Source organism: Raphanus sativus, chromosome 2 (assembly GCF_000801105.2).
Source record: "Raphanus sativus cultivar WK10039 chromosome 2, ASM80110v3, whole genome shotgun sequence".
Lineage (NCBI taxonomy): Eukaryota > Viridiplantae > Streptophyta > Magnoliopsida > Brassicales > Brassicaceae > Raphanus > Raphanus sativus.
In genome coordinates, this window is record NC_079512.1 from 18,242,067 (window position 1) to 18,259,205 (window position 17,139).

The 17,139-nt window shown below is 34.6% G+C and overlaps 7 protein-coding genes, 1 non-coding gene and 2 pseudogenes across 8 annotated transcripts; 6 read left to right on the forward strand and 4 right to left on the reverse strand.

Annotated features, from left to right (window-relative positions):
* Nucleotides 1–1,443: 1,443 nt before the first annotated feature.
* Nucleotides 1,444–2,225, reverse strand: LOC108840907 (auxin-responsive protein SAUR21-like; annotated as a pseudogene).
* Nucleotides 2,226–2,589: 364 nt separating this feature from the next.
* Nucleotides 2,590–3,176, forward strand: LOC108840521 (auxin-responsive protein SAUR21). The gene has a single exon (XM_018613348.2). It carries the CDS (start codon nt 2,647–2,649, stop codon nt 3,067–3,069), a length of 423 nt encoding a protein of 140 aa, XP_018468850.2. The 5' UTR covers nt 2,590–2,646; the 3' UTR covers nt 3,070–3,176.
* A 555-nt stretch (nt 3,177–3,731) lies between these two features.
* Nucleotides 3,732–4,600, reverse strand: LOC130506972 (auxin-responsive protein SAUR21-like). Its single transcript, XM_057001668.1, has one exon. It carries the CDS (start codon nt 4,274–4,276, stop codon nt 3,998–4,000), a length of 279 nt encoding a protein of 92 aa, XP_056857648.1. The 5' UTR covers nt 4,277–4,600; the 3' UTR covers nt 3,732–3,997.
* A 472-nt stretch (nt 4,601–5,072) lies between these two features.
* Nucleotides 5,073–5,672, forward strand: LOC108840455 (auxin-responsive protein SAUR23-like). Its single transcript, XM_018613279.2, has one exon. The coding sequence runs from the start codon at nt 5,287–5,289 to the stop codon at nt 5,584–5,586; it is 300 nt and encodes a 99-aa protein (XP_018468781.1). The 5' UTR covers nt 5,073–5,286; the 3' UTR covers nt 5,587–5,672.
* A 172-nt stretch (nt 5,673–5,844) lies between these two features.
* On the forward strand, nt 5,845–5,916 carry TRNAW-CCA (transfer RNA tryptophan (anticodon CCA)). Its single transcript has one exon. It is a non-coding gene; the product is annotated as a tRNA-Trp (tRNA).
* A 1,721-nt stretch (nt 5,917–7,637) lies between these two features.
* LOC108841064 (auxin-responsive protein SAUR21) lies at nt 7,638–8,236 on the reverse strand. Its single transcript, XM_018613844.2, has one exon. The coding sequence runs from the start codon at nt 8,097–8,099 to the stop codon at nt 7,809–7,811; it is 291 nt and encodes a 96-aa protein (XP_018469346.2). The 5' UTR covers nt 8,100–8,236; the 3' UTR covers nt 7,638–7,808.
* A 586-nt stretch (nt 8,237–8,822) lies between these two features.
* Nucleotides 8,823–9,397, forward strand: LOC108840402 (auxin-responsive protein SAUR19-like). Its single transcript, XM_018613232.2, has one exon. The coding sequence runs from the start codon at nt 8,962–8,964 to the stop codon at nt 9,253–9,255; it is 294 nt and encodes a 97-aa protein (XP_018468734.1). The 5' UTR covers nt 8,823–8,961; the 3' UTR covers nt 9,256–9,397.
* Nucleotides 9,398–10,237: 840 nt separating this feature from the next.
* LOC108843083 (auxin-responsive protein SAUR21) lies at nt 10,238–10,801 on the forward strand. The gene has a single exon (XM_018616174.2). The coding sequence runs from the start codon at nt 10,371–10,373 to the stop codon at nt 10,665–10,667; it is 297 nt and encodes a 98-aa protein (XP_018471676.1). The 5' UTR covers nt 10,238–10,370; the 3' UTR covers nt 10,668–10,801.
* Nucleotides 10,802–11,177: 376 nt separating this feature from the next.
* Nucleotides 11,178–13,112, reverse strand: LOC108843082 (eukaryotic translation initiation factor NCBP). The gene is made up of 6 exons (XM_018616173.2): nt 12,846–13,112; nt 12,290–12,385; nt 12,110–12,214; nt 11,950–12,027; nt 11,678–11,797; nt 11,178–11,598 (listed from the first exon to the last, which is right to left on the reverse strand). The coding sequence occupies exons 1-6, from the start codon at nt 12,990–12,992 to the stop codon at nt 11,467–11,469; spliced, it is 678 nt and encodes a 225-aa protein (XP_018471675.1). The 5' UTR covers nt 12,993–13,112; the 3' UTR covers nt 11,178–11,466.
* A 3,134-nt stretch (nt 13,113–16,246) lies between these two features.
* LOC130508595 (receptor-like protein 51) lies at nt 16,247–17,139 on the forward strand (annotated as a pseudogene).

Sequence of the window (17,139 nt, forward strand, 5' to 3'; positions counted from 1 at the left end):
ATTGGGTGAAGAAAAGAACCGGTGATATTGAGTTTATTAGTGTAAACATTATGTAAATGAGAGATTCTGGTTCGAGTTCAGGTCTGAGAGAGAGAGGTGAGAGTCGTGAGTCGAAGAAGAAGAACAAAGGGGATTAGGGTTTTTAATTTTGATTTTCCCCCAATTGAACACGACATCGTTTTGATTAATGAGTCAAACGACGTCGTTTTGTTTTGTCTTTGATTAAATCAATATGTCACATATTATCTGACTAAGCAGGGTTTAACGGTGAATTAACGAAACGTTAGTCAATGTCGGATTTCAGGTTACGGAACTGAGTTCGGGTTGGAAATTTTAAAAATATCTTAGTTTAGGTATGTATATACACTGCTTCTTTGTTTGGGTATGAAAACACACGACACGGATTATCGGGGTTGAAATTCACCCTTTTCCCACTTAGTGATAACGTCTCCAGACTCTAAAATAATGATTTGGCCATAATACAGAGGTTATCTTTGTAAATAGATAGACACCTTTCCCTTTTACTACTACAGATAATTTGTTGGTATGAAATTCGGTGTTTTTCTTTTTTTTTGAAACACTCGGTGTTTAATATGTTATATGTATTTGGCCATACAAAAGATTAAGAAAATTTTCCACATAATCTGTTATGTGGAAATAAAAAACAGTTTCCACATAATCAGCAGATTTTGTCAACGGGTCAGATGTGATCCAATTTATCCAAAACACTTAGCTGATCGAGCCATACCAAAGCTGTAAGCATCTGTCATAAACGAGGTATCCTCTGCACACTGAGATGGTAATCTTCAGATTCAAAACTAATATTTCATAAGAAAAGAATATTAATGAACAGGGGCGGACCCACGCTACAGTGGGGTGTGGCACATGCCCCATACTACTAATATAAATCCTGTGTACCGTTAGTAGACAATTGGTTGTTATTAGTGTTATTGGCCTAAAAGATTCCATTGTGCCCCACCTACTCCTGTACGGCAGTTCGAGCCTTCGCTTTTTTTCCAAATTTTTTCTAAACATCTCATTTTATTTTTATAAGTATGTGTTCCTTTTCTCCTTTATCATATCCTAATACTGTTTTTATTCTTTGTAAGTGATTTCATTTCTTTAGTATATATCTTTTTCTAAAACAAAATTTTCCACTTTATTTAGTATTTACTTATTCTATTAATTTATAGTGAACTTGTCTGCCTATATGTGCAATATATAATCGTAACATTGCAAAAATAGAGACTTATTATTTTAAAAAATCTCTTTTATTTAACTTAATTATCTTTAAACTATAGGTGAAATAATATATTAGTTTAATTTATCTTAGGCTTATTCTATAATTTAATTTATTAAATTATATTAGATTTCTGTTTAGAAAAAAAATTATATATATTGTGCCCCATATTAGTTAACTTTCTAGATCCGCCCCTGTTAATGAAGATAAAATATGCTCTTCATATATTGGTTTGTGTCCTTACAGAGAAAGATGACATACACATTTGAGTTTTGTAACCTCTTGAATAACTCTTTTTCACAAAGGAAGAGGGAAACAATTAACATATTTGTATCGAGTGAACTCTATCTCTAACTTGAGCTAACTAATGTCAGTTTTTTTTCTTCTTCTAGAACATCATCATTGAAGCCGAGAAGTCACACTGACGAAGGTGTCTTCAGGACAAGGAATCGTCAATCCACCCATGGGATGATCAAATCCAATCTCTTCCTCAGATTTACCGAGAAGAGCTTGAAAAACAAGGATGGTTTAAATATGAGATTGGCACCAAATATCTCTTCTTTTGGACCTGGTCTTCACCCACGTACACCGCAAGAAACCCCTTTGGCGCTGAAACAGTCCTTTTCCTTGTAGCCACTGCAGAAAGGCCAATGATCCTCTTTGCTCCCAGGAGACCTCTCAACAAAGCCATTTCTTGTGTCTTGAAATTTGAAGCTTCTGAAAAAATGTTAGACGCTCAGATTCAAGGTTGGGATTGCTTTTATTTACTATGAAAAGTTGTCTCTGGATATAAATAGATTGATGAAGGTCTGAGAACCACCCTAGAACCATTGAAAGTATGGGACATGCACAAACAGAGTTTCACATGGTTCTGTCTTCTAGATTTGATAGATGACAAGAAACTAAACCTAACGAGCATTATCTGTTTGTTTTCTCATGTCTGTATAATAAATGAAGAGAAGAAGTGAAGGTACTCATTTTTTAATGTACAACTGTCCTGTGTGAACGTAGTTGTGTTTGGATTAATCAAAGAACAAACCTAACATGTGACAGAGACTTGCTGTTCTGTTGTTGAGAAACTTCAAGTCCCCACTTTGAGTTCTTTTTAATCAAATTCTTTTAGACCACAGAGTCATGAGGGAATATGATCACCACAGAACATGAAAAAAGAGTCATGTTATTATAGACACTAGCATAAGACCAACCTACAAAACATTGAGAAAAAGCCCTTGTGAATTGTATATTGAGTATGTTTTTAGTTTATTGTCCCACACGCAATCAATCCAAATCACATTAAACTAAAACAAAGCCATGTGAAACTTTGCTCTAGCCTGTCCTACACTCACAAGTTTCAAGGACTTTCCATAGAGGTTTCAGATCATTCATTCATCTTTCTATATATACATATGACATTACCCATTCTTTCTATCATCAACCAACAAATTACAAGCAATAGTCCAATAACTTTAAATCTTTTCATACATTTTCAGAAGCTTCAAAAGAATTCAATCTTTCACATAAAAGAACTAGAAATGGCTTTTGTGAGAAGTTTATTGGGTGCAAAGAAGATTCTTGGCCGATCCATAACAGCAACAGCTTCTACAAGCAAAAGAGCAACCATGGCGGCACCAAAAGGGTTTCTTGCGGTGTACGTGGGGGAGAGTCAGAAGAAGAGATATGTGGTGCCAATCTCATACTTGAGCCAGCCTTCGTTTCAAGCTCTTCTCACTAAATCAGAAGAAGAGTTTGGGTTCGATCATCCAATGGGTGGCTTAGCGATCCTTTGTCCTGAGGATACTTTCATCAATGTGACTTCTCGGCTTCATTGATGTTTATCCACCATTTTATTCTTAGGATTAGAGTTAGACTTGTTCATTGTATATAGATAATTTTTTTTAACATTACGTAGATCGAATTCTGTTTATAAATTGAATTCTGTTTTCATGCAATCGACACGATCATGTCAATACAATTAGGAAACTTTTTTTTCAGAAATACATTAAAATTTTGGATATTAAAATCAAATAAAATCTTTAACAAAGTATATGATACTATCATCTAAACCAAAATAAAACTATTAACATATCTCAAGTTTTGACTTTTACAAATATATGTTTTCATATAAAATACAAAACAGCAAAATAAAAATTATCATATTCTTAGAGTAGTGAAATTTAGTACACTAGATAATACATTTATGTATAAAACTAACTAGGGCTTAAAACATATACTGTACATATTGTCTTGCAACTCACGTAACAGTGAGAGAAAACAACAATGATGTAATCCCATGTATCTCTCTTGTATATTCTTTACTTAGAACTAACTTAAACAGTGAAGCGCTGTTCAAAGTCAATCAATCAACGATCCATTTCTTAATTAAGATTTGATTTAGGGATCATGTGAAACTCTGTTGGTGTAGACAACAAGTTTCAACTCATTTCATTGATTCATCAGTATATTGTGAAACAGAACAAACACTTTTTTTTTTTCAGAACAAACACTTCATTTCATTAACACTCAAGCAATCCAAAGACTTGAATACTATCTTTAAGAATCCCAAATTTAAGATGGATTTATAATTTTAAGAAAGCTTTCTGCAATTCGCATAGACAGCTTTAATGACAATAAAATTAACAATTCACATTGAGATTTGTAATATCTTGAACAACTCGTTTCTCACAAAGAAGGTTGACCTGTTTACATTGAATCATTCTAACTCGAACTACATAACGTTAGATCTCTCTTCTCTTCGGATCACTTTCCCTTTAGCCAAGAAGTTACGTTGATGAAGGCATCTTCAGGACAATGGAGCGTTAAGACACCCATCGGATGATGAAAACAAAACTCTTCTTCAAATTTACTGAGCAGAGCTTGAAACGATGGCTGGTTCAAATATGAGACAGGGACTATGTATCTCTTCTTCTGGACCTGATCCTCGCCAACGTATACGGCAAGAAACCCTTTTGGTGTAGTAGCCGTTACAGAGCGACTCAGGATCTTCTTTGCACCCAAAAGACTTCTCACCAAAGCCATTTATCGTCTCTTAAAAATCAAAACTGAAAATGTGTTGAGGCTAACAAGTTGAATGCTGAGATTCAAGACAATTTTTTGGTAAATAGAGATTCAAGCTTTTGATTGCTTTACTACTTGGTGCTGTGAAGAATTAGTTCTGTCTTTGGATATTTAAATAGATCAATGAAGAAGTTAGAACCACCCTGGAACAAATGAAAATGTGGTCTACAACTACAAGCGTGGGACATGCAAGAACAGTAATGAAATATTAATATTATCAACATTACATACACTTCATATTTCATAAGGGCTTGTTTCGTCGGTGTATTTATAATTAATAAAAAGAAAAAATGAGATACTGCAACCTTCTCTTGTCTAAAATAAAACATTAATAGGTTTAGTTTCTTAATGAGGTGGTGGACCTTAAGTTGCCTACCAAGAGAACAAGAATGACACATTCATTTTCAGAGGACATGATCCTAGTTGTGGATATCATCAAAGAACAACTTGACATGTGACAAAGACTTGTTGTCCTGTTGTTGAGCACCTTCAGGTCCCCACTATAAGTTCTTATTAATTAAATTTAGGTAGACCACAGATATGAGAGAATATGATCACCACAGAACATGAAGAACAGAAACTTGCTGGTCTTTATTACTGACAGTACCATGTCTTATCTAAACAAACATTGAGAAAACAAGCCCTTGTTTATTGCATATCGAGCATGTACTTAGTTTCTTGTCCTATACCCAATTAATTATCTCAACAATTAATACAAATTGCATTAAACTTAAAGTTTCCAAATGCCAAAGACAGAAACATGTGTAACTCTGTTCTAGTCTGTCCAACGCTCCAAGACCACAAATTTCAAAGATTTTTCAGTCTCCAAATCATTTATTGATCTATATATAATACCCATACGCAACTCTCTCAATCATCAATCAACAAGCAGAAATCCAATAACTTGAATATTTTCATACATTTGCTCAAAAGCTTCAAAAGAATTCACACTTTCAGACAAAAATATAGATATGGCTTTGATGAGAAGTCTATTGAGTGCAAAGAAGATTATTGGTCGCTCCGTAACAGAAACAGCTTCTACAAGCAAAAGAGCAGCCTCAGCAGCACCACCAAAAGGGTTTCTTGCGGTGTACGTAGGAGAGAGCCAGAAGAAGAGATTTGTGGTGCCTATTTCATACTTGAACCAGCCTTCGTTTCAAGCTCTTCTCAGTAAATCAGAGGAAGAGTTTGGGTTTGATCATCCGATGGGTGGCTTAACCATTCCTTGTCCTGAGGATACTTTCATCAGTGTGACTTCTCGGTTTCGGTGATGTTAATCACCATTTTGTTCTTAGAGTTAGAGTTAGACTAATACATTGTATATATATATATATATATATATATATATGAATCTGTACACTTTCTTCTCGAAAGAGTTTTCCCAAAATGTTATAAAATGCAATCAGTTTTGATGCAATCGACACGATCTCATGTCAATACGTTTTGGATCGATCAAAATGAAATACACAACAATAGAAGAAACTAAATTATTATTCTCTGATTATGATATTTAAGGCTAATCGATATCCGGATCCGTGGCGCAATGGTAGCGCGTCTGACTCCAGATCAGAAGGTTGCGTGTTCGATTCACGTCGGGTTCAAAATCCCGAACATTATCCGGAACATTTTTGCTTCAGTGTAAAGATTTTCCCTCCGGTTTTGCTGTCTTTCATCCGGTTTCACTAGGAGGCTAATCTTGTTTGAACTCAAGCATAACCGAAGATACTTGTTCCGGTCTCCCGCCAAACACTAAACAACAAGCAACGTACCCAACAACTTGAATCTTTTCACATCTGCATGAGCCTCAGAAAAATTTCAAACTTTACAGAAGAAGATGGCTTTGATGAGAAACAGCTTCTTCAAGCAAAAGAGCAACCATGGCGGCGCCAAAAGGATTTCTTGCCGTGTATGTATATATTATAACAAATCATGGCTACATATATATAAGTGAAAATGTTGAAAGAGGAAATATAACCATTGGTCTGCATGGTATAAAGATTTAGCATTTGTTCATGTAAATACTGTTCGGGAATCGATTTGAGAAGGGCGTAACAATTGTGGCAGAAAACTAAAGCAACTTATTTGCTTTTCATTGTTTGTGTTTCGGTAATTTGAGACAGCCTTTGTTTCAAGCTCTCCTTAGTAAATCTGAAGAAGAGTTTGGTTTCAATCATCCAATGTGTAGCTTAACAATCCCTTGTCATGAAGATACTTTCATCAATGTTACTTCTGGGCTTCAGTGATGATTAGTCACCATTTTGTTCTTAGAACTAGAGTTAGATTTATTCATTGTATATAGATGCATCTTTACTCTTTCTTCTTGATTAGGTTTTTTTAAAAGGTTATAAAATGACTTCAGCTTTCATGCAATCGACACGATCATGTCAATACGTTTTGGCTCGATCTCTGAAATGAAACACACAACACTGGAAGAACCTGAAATTATAATTGACTCATGGTTGAATAAGGGTGGGCAAAAAAACTGAATCGAACTGAGTCAAACCGAACCAATAGAACCGAGTTAAAACCGAACTAAACTAGTTATGATTTACTTTGGTTTGAAAAATTCTAGAACCGAATTAACCAAACTGAACCGAAACCGAATCTATAAAATAGCCGAAGTGTCATTCCTATTGCCTATAACATTTATATTTTGTTCAAAGATAATAATCTAAAATAAGTAGATTACATTATATGTTTGATTTTATGTTTGGTTTTACGTTTAAAAATAAATTATTGATTTAGTTCTATATTGGATTTAGTTCACATAATTTATTTTTTATTGTCACCAACATGATGATTTCATGACCATGCGTTGATGTCAAAACATGATTTCTCCTAAAAGAACTAACCTAAAAAAAATCCGATTAAACCGAACTGAAACACAAACCGGTTTTGCTACCTTTCATCCGGTTCCACTTAGGAGTATAATGTGGTTTGAACTCAATTTATTATAACCGAAAATAATTGTTCCGGTCTGAATCGGCTTCTGGTCTTCCCGCCAAACACTAACACGACACAAGGAGAGCGAAAACATTGGTCTGCATGGTATAAAAGATTTAGAAGACAAACAAAAAGAATCAAGAAAGAGGGAATAAAACCATAGTAGCATACGTACGAAATCAGATTAGGGTTTGAAGAAAGCATAATCATGGTGGATTGTACTGTACGTAAGAGAATGAAACCTAAAAACAGAGAACTCTCTTTCTAGCATGTGTTCATTCATGTTATTCTTTTCGGGAAATTGAAATGAGAAGAGAGTAGCAGTTTTGGCAGAGAACTAAAGCAATTTAAACCACATTTAGATTTAAAGAATCCAAAGAGAAAAAAAAATTGAAGGCTCGTAGCTTTTCATTGTTTGTGTTTTGGTTGCACATTCATTTAGCTTGGGAGACAAAACATTGTGAAACTATTCACATTGTAAAACGTTAACATATTTACATTAAATGGTTATATCTCTAACTAATGTTGGTTTTCTTCTTTTGGAGTATCATCATTGCAACAAAGCCGTCCCATTAATGAAGGTATCTTCAGGGCAAGGGATCGTTAAGCCATCCATTGGATGATCAAATCCAAACTCTTCATCGGATCTACCGAGAAGCGCTTGAAAAGAAGGCTGCTTTAGATATGATATTGGCACCAAATATCTTTTCTTCTGGACCTGGTCTTCACCAACGTACACTGCAAGAAACCCATTTGGCGCTGAAACTGTATTTTTGCTTGTAGCTGTTACAGAAAGACCAATAATCCGCTTTGCACCCAAGTGACCTCTCAACAGAGCCATTTTTGTCTCTGGAAACTGGAAATTTGAAATTTGAAGCTTCTGAAAAAATGTTAGATGCTCAGGTTGAAGGTTTGAATTGCTTTAGTTACTACTTGGTGATTTGAAGAATTGAAGACTTGGTTCTTTCTCCGGATGTATAAATAGATTAATGATGGACAGACAGCCACTCTGCAATTGAAAAGTCTGGGACATGCACAAATAAAGTTTCACATGGTTCTGTCTTCAAGATATGATAGATGACACTAAACGAAACCTAACGAGATGTTCAATTTTTTTACGTAACTGTCATGTACTCCTGTGTGATCCTAGTTGTGGATATAATCAAAGAACAACTTAACGTGTGACATAGACTTGTTGTTCTGTTGTTGCGAAACTTCAGGTCCCCACTTATAGTTCTTATTGATAAAATCCATTTAGACCACAGAGATGATGGAATATGATCACCACAGAACATGAAGAACAGAAACTTGCTGGCCTTTATTATTGACAACTCCATGTCTTATCTAAACAAACATTGAGAAAACAAGACCTTGTGAATTGCATTTCGTATTTAGTGTATTCTCCCGCACACAATTAATAATCTCATCAAGAAAAATAGCATTATTTTCCAATTGGTAAAGACAGAACCATGTGAAATTCTGCTCTAGTCTGTGTCCCACACTTCAAGACCACAGGTCCATAAGCTTCAAGGATTTATTTCAGAGACGTTTCAACTCAATTGTTGATTTTTCTATATATACATCACATTACCCATTATTTCTATCATCAACCAAACAACAAGAAATATTTCAATAACTTGAATCATTACATAAGATCTTCAGAAGCTTCAAAAGGATTCAAACTTTCAAAAAAAAAACTAGAAATGGCTTTCGTGAGAAATCTATTGGGCGTAAAGAAGATTCTTGGAAGCTCTGTAACAGCAGCTTCTACCAGCAAAAGAGCAATATCGGAGGCACCAAAAGGGTTTCTTGCGGTGTACGTAGGGGAGAGTCAAAAAAAGAGATATGTGGTGCCAATCTCATACTTGAGCCAGCCTTCGTTTCAAGCTCTTCTTAGCAAATCAGAAGAAGAGTTTGGTTTCAATCATCCAATGGGTGGCTTAACGATCCCTTGTCCTGAAGATGCCTTCATCGCTGTGACTTCTAGGCTCATATGATATGATTAACCAACATATTGTATTCAAATTAGACATAGACTTGTTCCTTGTAAATACATGAGATTTTTTGTTACTCTTTCTTCTTGAAAGAGCTGTTCTAAAAGTTTTGAGAGTATATACCACAATCATGATTCATGTTAAATTTATACGTTTTGGATCATTAAAAAGAAACGTTACAAAAAAAAAAGGAACATTAAAAAGAAATGACAACACAAATTGAACAAATATTAAATTATGTATAACCCATAATCTGCAAGAAGATGTCGTTCTTGAGATTTCTTCTGTTGCTCTCTTTTACCGTTTTGTTTGCTCTTCATCTCTCTTAGAACATTTGTATTCATTCATATTATTAAAAGTTATCTTGTTTATAATGTAACCCTAAAATGGCGCCAGCAACTACTAGAATTGACAAAACAGACACGTGCCTTTTTAAGCAACAGCTTCTCAATTAGTCTTCACAATGAAATTCTAAAGATAAAGTTAAAGGTAGTGAATGGATCTTCACAATCAGTCTTGTAACTCACGAAACAGTAAAAGAAACAAAATATTTAGCAAAGCTCGAAGACACAATTATTTCCGTTCGCCTGAAATGATGAACTAAGACACACTTGTGAATTTTTCTTTTTACATAGAAAGGTCATATTAAAACAAATAAAAACATAATAATTAGCACTGACAGAGACTTGTTATGTTCTGTTGTTGAAGAACAGCAGGTCCCTACTTTAAGTTCTTATTAAATCCATTTCGACCACAGAATTTAGAGAATAGGCCAAACAACCAACCACTTAAGTCTCTTCTTATCTCATTAACATCGATAAAACAAGGCCTTGTGAATTGCCGTTGGAGATTATCCAAGTAGACAAATTGCATTAATGCATTTCTTTCCAGATGCAAAGATAGAACCATGTGAAATTGTGGTAGCTTGTCCCACACTTCAAGACCACTAGTAACGGATATTTCAGAGAGGCTTGCAACTCATTATAGTCATTGAGATTTCTATATATACACATAACCCCTTCTTTCTATCATCAACCAACAACAAGCAATCTAATAACTTTTATCTTTTCATACTTCTCTTCAAAAGAATTCAAACTTTCAGACAAAAATATATAGAAATGGCTTTGATGAGAAGTCTGTTGAGTGCAAAGAAGGTTCTTGGGCGCTCTATAACAGCATCAGCTTCTACAAGCAAAAGAGCCTCGGCTGCACCACCAAAAGGGTTTCTTGCGGTGTACGTAGGAGAAAGCCAGAAGAAGAGATATGTGGTGCCAATCTCATACTTAAGCCAGCCTTCGTTTCAAGCTCTCCTCAGCAGATCTGAAGACGAGTTTGGGTTCGATCATCCAATGGGTGGCTTAACCATCCCTTGTCCTGAAGATACTTTCATCACTGTGACGTCTCGGCTTCAGTGATGATTATTCACCATTTTTGTTCTTAGAATTAGAGTTAGACTCACTTAATTCATTGTATATAGATGAATTTTTACTCTTTTCTTCTCGAAAGAGATTTTCGAAAAGGTTATAAAATGACTTCAGTTTTCATGCAATCAACACGATCATGTCTATTAGTCTAATACTTTTGCATCGATCTATGAAAATGATATTACACAACATTGACCAAAAAATATTATTCACCCATGGTTGGTAACTGATACAGTTTAACATCCTGATCCTGTGGCGCAATGGGGGTAGCGCGTCTTTTTATCATCTTGATATCCTTTTGGAAGAAAACTGAGCAACACCATTTCGCTTGTCTTTTTGTGTACACTGTGTGAAGCAACTACCTCTAGGTTTTGATGTTCAACCCTGTTTTATCGAACTTCAATCTGCTGTGTATCCTAAACAACAGTTTTGAGATCAGTTGGCAAAAACCCTACCAGAGCCACACTCAGTTTTTCATCTGTAGATTTATATCAGATGCCATTGCAGGAAGTCAAATTGTATATTGACATAATCTTCAAGACAAGTCATAACAATGTAAAACCAGAAAGTAAGCTCATGTTTTCTTTTGAAAATGAAACAGTAGAGTTTCAAACAAGAGTCACCATTGAAGGTAACAAGAACAGCTAGAAACCAGAAAACGAATGAAAAACTACTGCTGCAGAATTAGCCAGGATTTTTCATTGCTGAGATTCTAAGCCAGTGATATCATTGCAGGAGAGCTTCCCGAATCTTTCTCCATATCACGTGACACAATTGGTCAACTTCGAACCTATCCTCTCAGCCATGTGTTTCTGTAGGATGAGTTGTCGCGAAGAGAAGCATCGTGTGGCTTGTACTCCATGACATAAGCATGAGGCAGCTTCAAATGCCGCTTGATTGAGTCTCTCAACCCCATCACCGCCTGTTCACGGAAAACGTAGGACTGAATAAGTATACCAATCAAAAGAAGGAAGATCTCTTCTTGTGAACAATTTCCTCACCTGATGATCAGAAGCATTGCGGTTCCATACACTAATGATGTCCTCGTTGATGCGGACACTCAGCACTGCCCCACATATGTTTTCAGCATCATCAAGCTGGTCTCCTACCAACGCAAGAAGCTGAAGAAAAAACAAATAAATATAACATGAATACAAAAAACCTTGAAGATGGAGAGCTTAAAGAACATTTACAAAAAAAAATGTTTTCTTTTTGAGTCAAGTAGAAGGGTGACATTTAACAATAGAAGTGCCCACAATAAAAATGAACTCACCAGATCCTCCCAGAAGCGAGCAGATACAACCTTGGGGAAACGTATGATCCACTTTCCTCCATTGCAGTTGGCACCATCCTGATGAAGATGAATTTAGCTTAAGAGATACAACTTTGATGTATAAGGGTTCTTCTTTACATAACATATGGGGAACAGCTACCTCCCACAAGGGTCGAATCCCGTCCTTAAAGAAATGAAGATCTGTTGGATTAGGCAAGAGAGAAGAACGAGCAAGATGACAATAACTAGCCCAAAACCCTTCAACCTAAGATAAACAAAATCCAGGTCTCAGAAATGAACCAAGATAAGATTGCAAACAGCTTCAAGATTGTGAGCTTACAGTGCTGAACTCGACAATCTTCTTAATGTTATCCTCGTAAGATGTCAGGCTCCTGACCCCTGGTGTTCGACGTGTGTACCAAATCGCAAACTTGTACTGCATTTTTTTCCCAAGATACAGAAAAAACGTAAGAGACACTGAGCTAGTAGTATATACAAATCTTAAAGCTAAAAGCAGACGAAAAATGCTAAACAATGGTATAATATAATCTCATGTTCAAAAACCCTAACTCCACAACAAAACCTCAACATACAAATCTTGGACGCACGAGGAGCAAAAAAGTTTCAGCTAAGATCAGATTCAAAATTGAAAATGAGAAGCCATTGTATCATCTTTAACTTAAACAGACGAAGAATCCTCCTCAAAAAAGGTGTAATCTCATGTTCGCAAAACCCTAATTTCACAAACAAAACATCCAGAGATATAGATTCCAAATCCGAATCCGAATCCGAATCTTTCTACTACTATATATCATTATCCTAATCTCGCACGAGGAGCAAAGTTTCAGCTAAGATCGGATTCAAAATTGAGGATGATAAGGAATAGAGGGACGGACCCGTAAAGGATGGAGACCATCCTTGAGCTCGCGAGAGTAGCGTTCATCGGAAAAGGAGTCGGTAACGTACTGCGACTTGATATTGTCCATGTTTGCCGATTCTTTTGAGTCTCTGATCTCATCGTCCCTCCGCTCCGTAATCTCCATTTTAGGGATGCTTCAGGCGTGTTCGGTTTCCAAATCCCTAAATATCTAATCGTCTAACCAGGAGGAGGCAGAAACAGCGTGAGAAAGAAGGAGGAGAACTCTTTTTGACTACAGTCTCCTCTGTCAATTATCAACTAATGGGCCCTGTTGGGTTCTTATAGTGGGCCTTAAAAGAACTTTAGTTTCTTTTTGGGGTCAGATTCTTTAATTAACTAAACAATTCATTTGTTAATGGATTAATTTAGTGTGTTTGTTAACCTATGATATCCCTATATATTAAGAAGAAATATTAAAAAATTTATAATATGTATTTTGTACTGAACTAAAAAGTGTCATGCTGAATTGTCACGTAATTGAAATGCTAATTTGCTTATGTCGAAGACTTTTGTTAGTCCAAAATTAATCTGTTAGGAAATGTTATATTATATAGTATGTACATTATAGACCATTCATTTATCAAATTTAAATTTATTATATATTATTTCTTTAAATAAAATTTACGGAATTACCTAACGTGAATTAAATATATATATGACAGTTAGTGATTCTAAATAATAAAGATTTGCTAAGAATCTCTATATATTTTCTATCATTTATGTTTAATTCTTTATTATTAAAATAAATTACATAATTACATTAATCATATAATAAAAATTTAGATTTTTTGTATAATGTTGTATTTTGAATTTTTCAAAATGAGTATAAATTATTAAAACTCTAAAAAGTCTCACATAAACTTCTGTAATCAAGGTTTAAATTTTTTATATAACAAGATATAATGATTATAAAACCATATGAATAAATAATTTTACTTAATATGTCTTTATGTTATATATATATATATATATATTATATATTAATATTTTTTTCTTATCGTTTAAATTAAGCTATACAATATATTAAAATACATATTTATATTTTGATATTTGCATTGAACATATATTGAAAAGTTAATATTTTAATTTTGAAAATTTTGTTGTTTTTAAAATGATTATAAATTATTGAAACTACTAAACATCCCACATTAAAAATAAATTTGTTGGTGTAAAATTTTGTCAGACGAATATGCAAATAATCATATTTTTTTTTATTTTGACAACAATGAAACTAGAACTATTATCTATGCATTTCATGTCCAGAAAACCAGACCGGAGATGTAGAATCGACATATAGCATAGCAGAAGGGGAACTCCTAGCACCTCGTGCGAGCTTGTCCGCCACTAGATTATGTGCCTTCGAAATATGTCGGATCTTGAAGGTAGGGAAGAAAGTCTTACTGCGCTGGAACTCCTCCAAGTATGTAGCAAAAGCTGGTCATTCTCGAGGTGAGGACACCATCTATGTTAAAAGTATATTATATATCTATGTTAATATCATTTAAATTTAATTATACATCATAAACATAGATAAGATTGATTGTTTTGATATTTTACCCGAAAACGATTGCGAACAAACAAGAGTGATCTTTTAATTTATATGTGCACGCCAATTTATTACATAATAGTAACTAATTATTAGTTATTTAATATATAATTTTTATTTTATTATTTTATAATGCGCGGAAAAACATAAAATAACTAATAAATATAAAATATTTATTCTACACGAGACGCATATCTTAACCTAAGTATGTATCTCTTTAATAATTTTAAATCTTAAACATTTATAGATCTCAGCCAAAATAAAAGAACAAAATGAGAATAAACTCCAAAATCAATATTTATATTGAGTAACAACCAAAATTAAAAAACGAAATAAAAAGAGAAAAATATTAAAGATAGGTATGATTGGCACGTGAACGTAAACTTCTTATGACCATAGTTAATTTTTAATTTGCTAAATCATGATATAAAACCGAGCTGACATATTTTCATTGTAACCAAATAGTAAGTCTGAGACTCATCGGCCTAAACGTTAGATTTTATGTGATAAATGATTTTTTGTCATAAAATATTTACAAAAATGAGATCTCATCAGTAAATAAATTATGTAATTAACAAAATAATTTAAAAATTGTTTAAGTGCCAAAAATATTAATTCGATCAAGAATATACATTTTATTTTCATACAATATTTCTTAAATAATTTTCATATAAATTCATATGCCTTATCCTGCTATATATATTTGGCCGGATAGTATAAATTAATTTTGTGCATTTCAAAGTAAATTAATTATTTTGGTAAAGTAGCAGCAAATTTAGAGTTGTTAGGTATAAAGTATAAACCAACCGCAACTAAAACCATAAATCTTATATTCGTCTCGATCGATCTGTTGTGTCTGCACAAAAAAAGTGACAATAAAAACTTTATGACATTCTTACGGATAAGAGAAGAGTCACAAAGCCAATCCTTAACATAGGCATATGTTGCATCGGCTTTAATCCCTAAACTAGGTAGAGATCCACACCTTGTGCGGGGTGAGTGTGAATGAAAATGAAATAATTTTAGTTTACATTTTAATTCTTTTTTTTGACAATTTACAATTTAATTCATCATTTCTATTATTAAGCATTATATATAAAACTTAACATATGTAATTTTAATCATATACATGTATTACATATATAATAACTTGGGTTGTGAATTATATATTCAGTTATTTTGATATGGACCAGGACATATGAAAGATTAAATATGATAAGATATAAATAATAGATTGATGACTTATTTAAATAATTATTGGGTCTTAGTTCTGTTAAAAAAACCAAACAGATTTGGTGACCATATTCTCTAGAACTCATTTGTTGAGAAGATGAGAAATGTTTTGTTCATTTCAAATGTCGAGAAATTTGAGAAACGGGAATAAGGATTCATACGACAAATTCAAATCTATTCACTCTAAACCAGTTCATAAGACAAATCAAATCTTTTCTCTAAACCAGTTAATCCGAGATTCTTATCCAACCAACATTTTCTTATTTTCTATTTTATCTTTGCTTGTTTTTTGTTTCTGTTGATAAAGACTAAAAGCATAAAGCTCAAGAGATGACTCGAGGTGCAGCCAAGTAACAATGAGATGTACGTTAACGAACATTTGGAAGTCTAAATTTTCTGAACTTTCACCGTAACTGATATCTACCAATTCTATGCATAACCCCGAGATATGGAGACTGAGCTAAACCTATGATCCTCATGATGCAGGAAGAAGATGGAACTTAACATCTAGGAGACTGATATGAATGGAAAATAGTTTCATAAATCCACTGACGTCATATCAAAGGTCAAGTAGAGTAGCAGATTTCCCAATTTGTTAATCTGACAATGCACACAGACTTCAAGCAGCAGAAATTCATGCCCAACCTAGCCACATCCTAATAACGTCAAAAGCCAAACCACTCTCTTCCCAACTCCTCCACCAATTCTTTAAAAAAAAAAAAAAAACTCCTCCACCAACCATCTCTCCTCTTCCTCGCACCTCCTCTTCCCCCATTAGACCCACAACAGCTCAAATCTCTCAACATGCCCACCGAGGCACGGATCCCACCGTCATAAATCCATGCGACCACCGTCCCTGCTACAAACCCTCACCACCGTCGTAACCTTCGCCTCCAGCTCCCAATTCCGCCTCGTCAGCTCTATCTCCTCCTTCACAAACTGCTCCTTTGTTCTCTCCATCTCATCCACAACACTCAAAGCGCTCTCCCCATCTCTTTCTCTCTTTCCTCAACTGCCCTTCTCTCTCCCCACCACCTCGCCTCCCTGACTCATTCAATTCTTCTCCGTCGTCTCTTCCTTCCTCCGCCGCAACAGCCTCTCAGGACTCTGCCTCGCTCGCCTAATTAACCTCAACTCACCGTCTTCTCCAAACCCGTCTCCACCTCTGATCTCTTCTGTCATCCTCGGAAACATGCACAAGAAATCTCCCTCACCATCTCCCACGCGAATCTCTCGACAACATCCCTACTCTACTCGAATCTCACATTGCTTTCTGATAAAAGGATCAATACCTACTTCGATTACTCAACTCTCCAACTTTATAACTCTAAACTTGTCATCAAACTCGATCTCCCGCGAAATACCGGACAACATCGGAGACCTAATCTAGCTAAAGAACCAATCTTTCCCATATGTCATTCAATGTTGTAACAAAGACAACTTGTTATATGCGTACGATAGGTCAAAAGGATACGAAAAAGTGTATGTATAA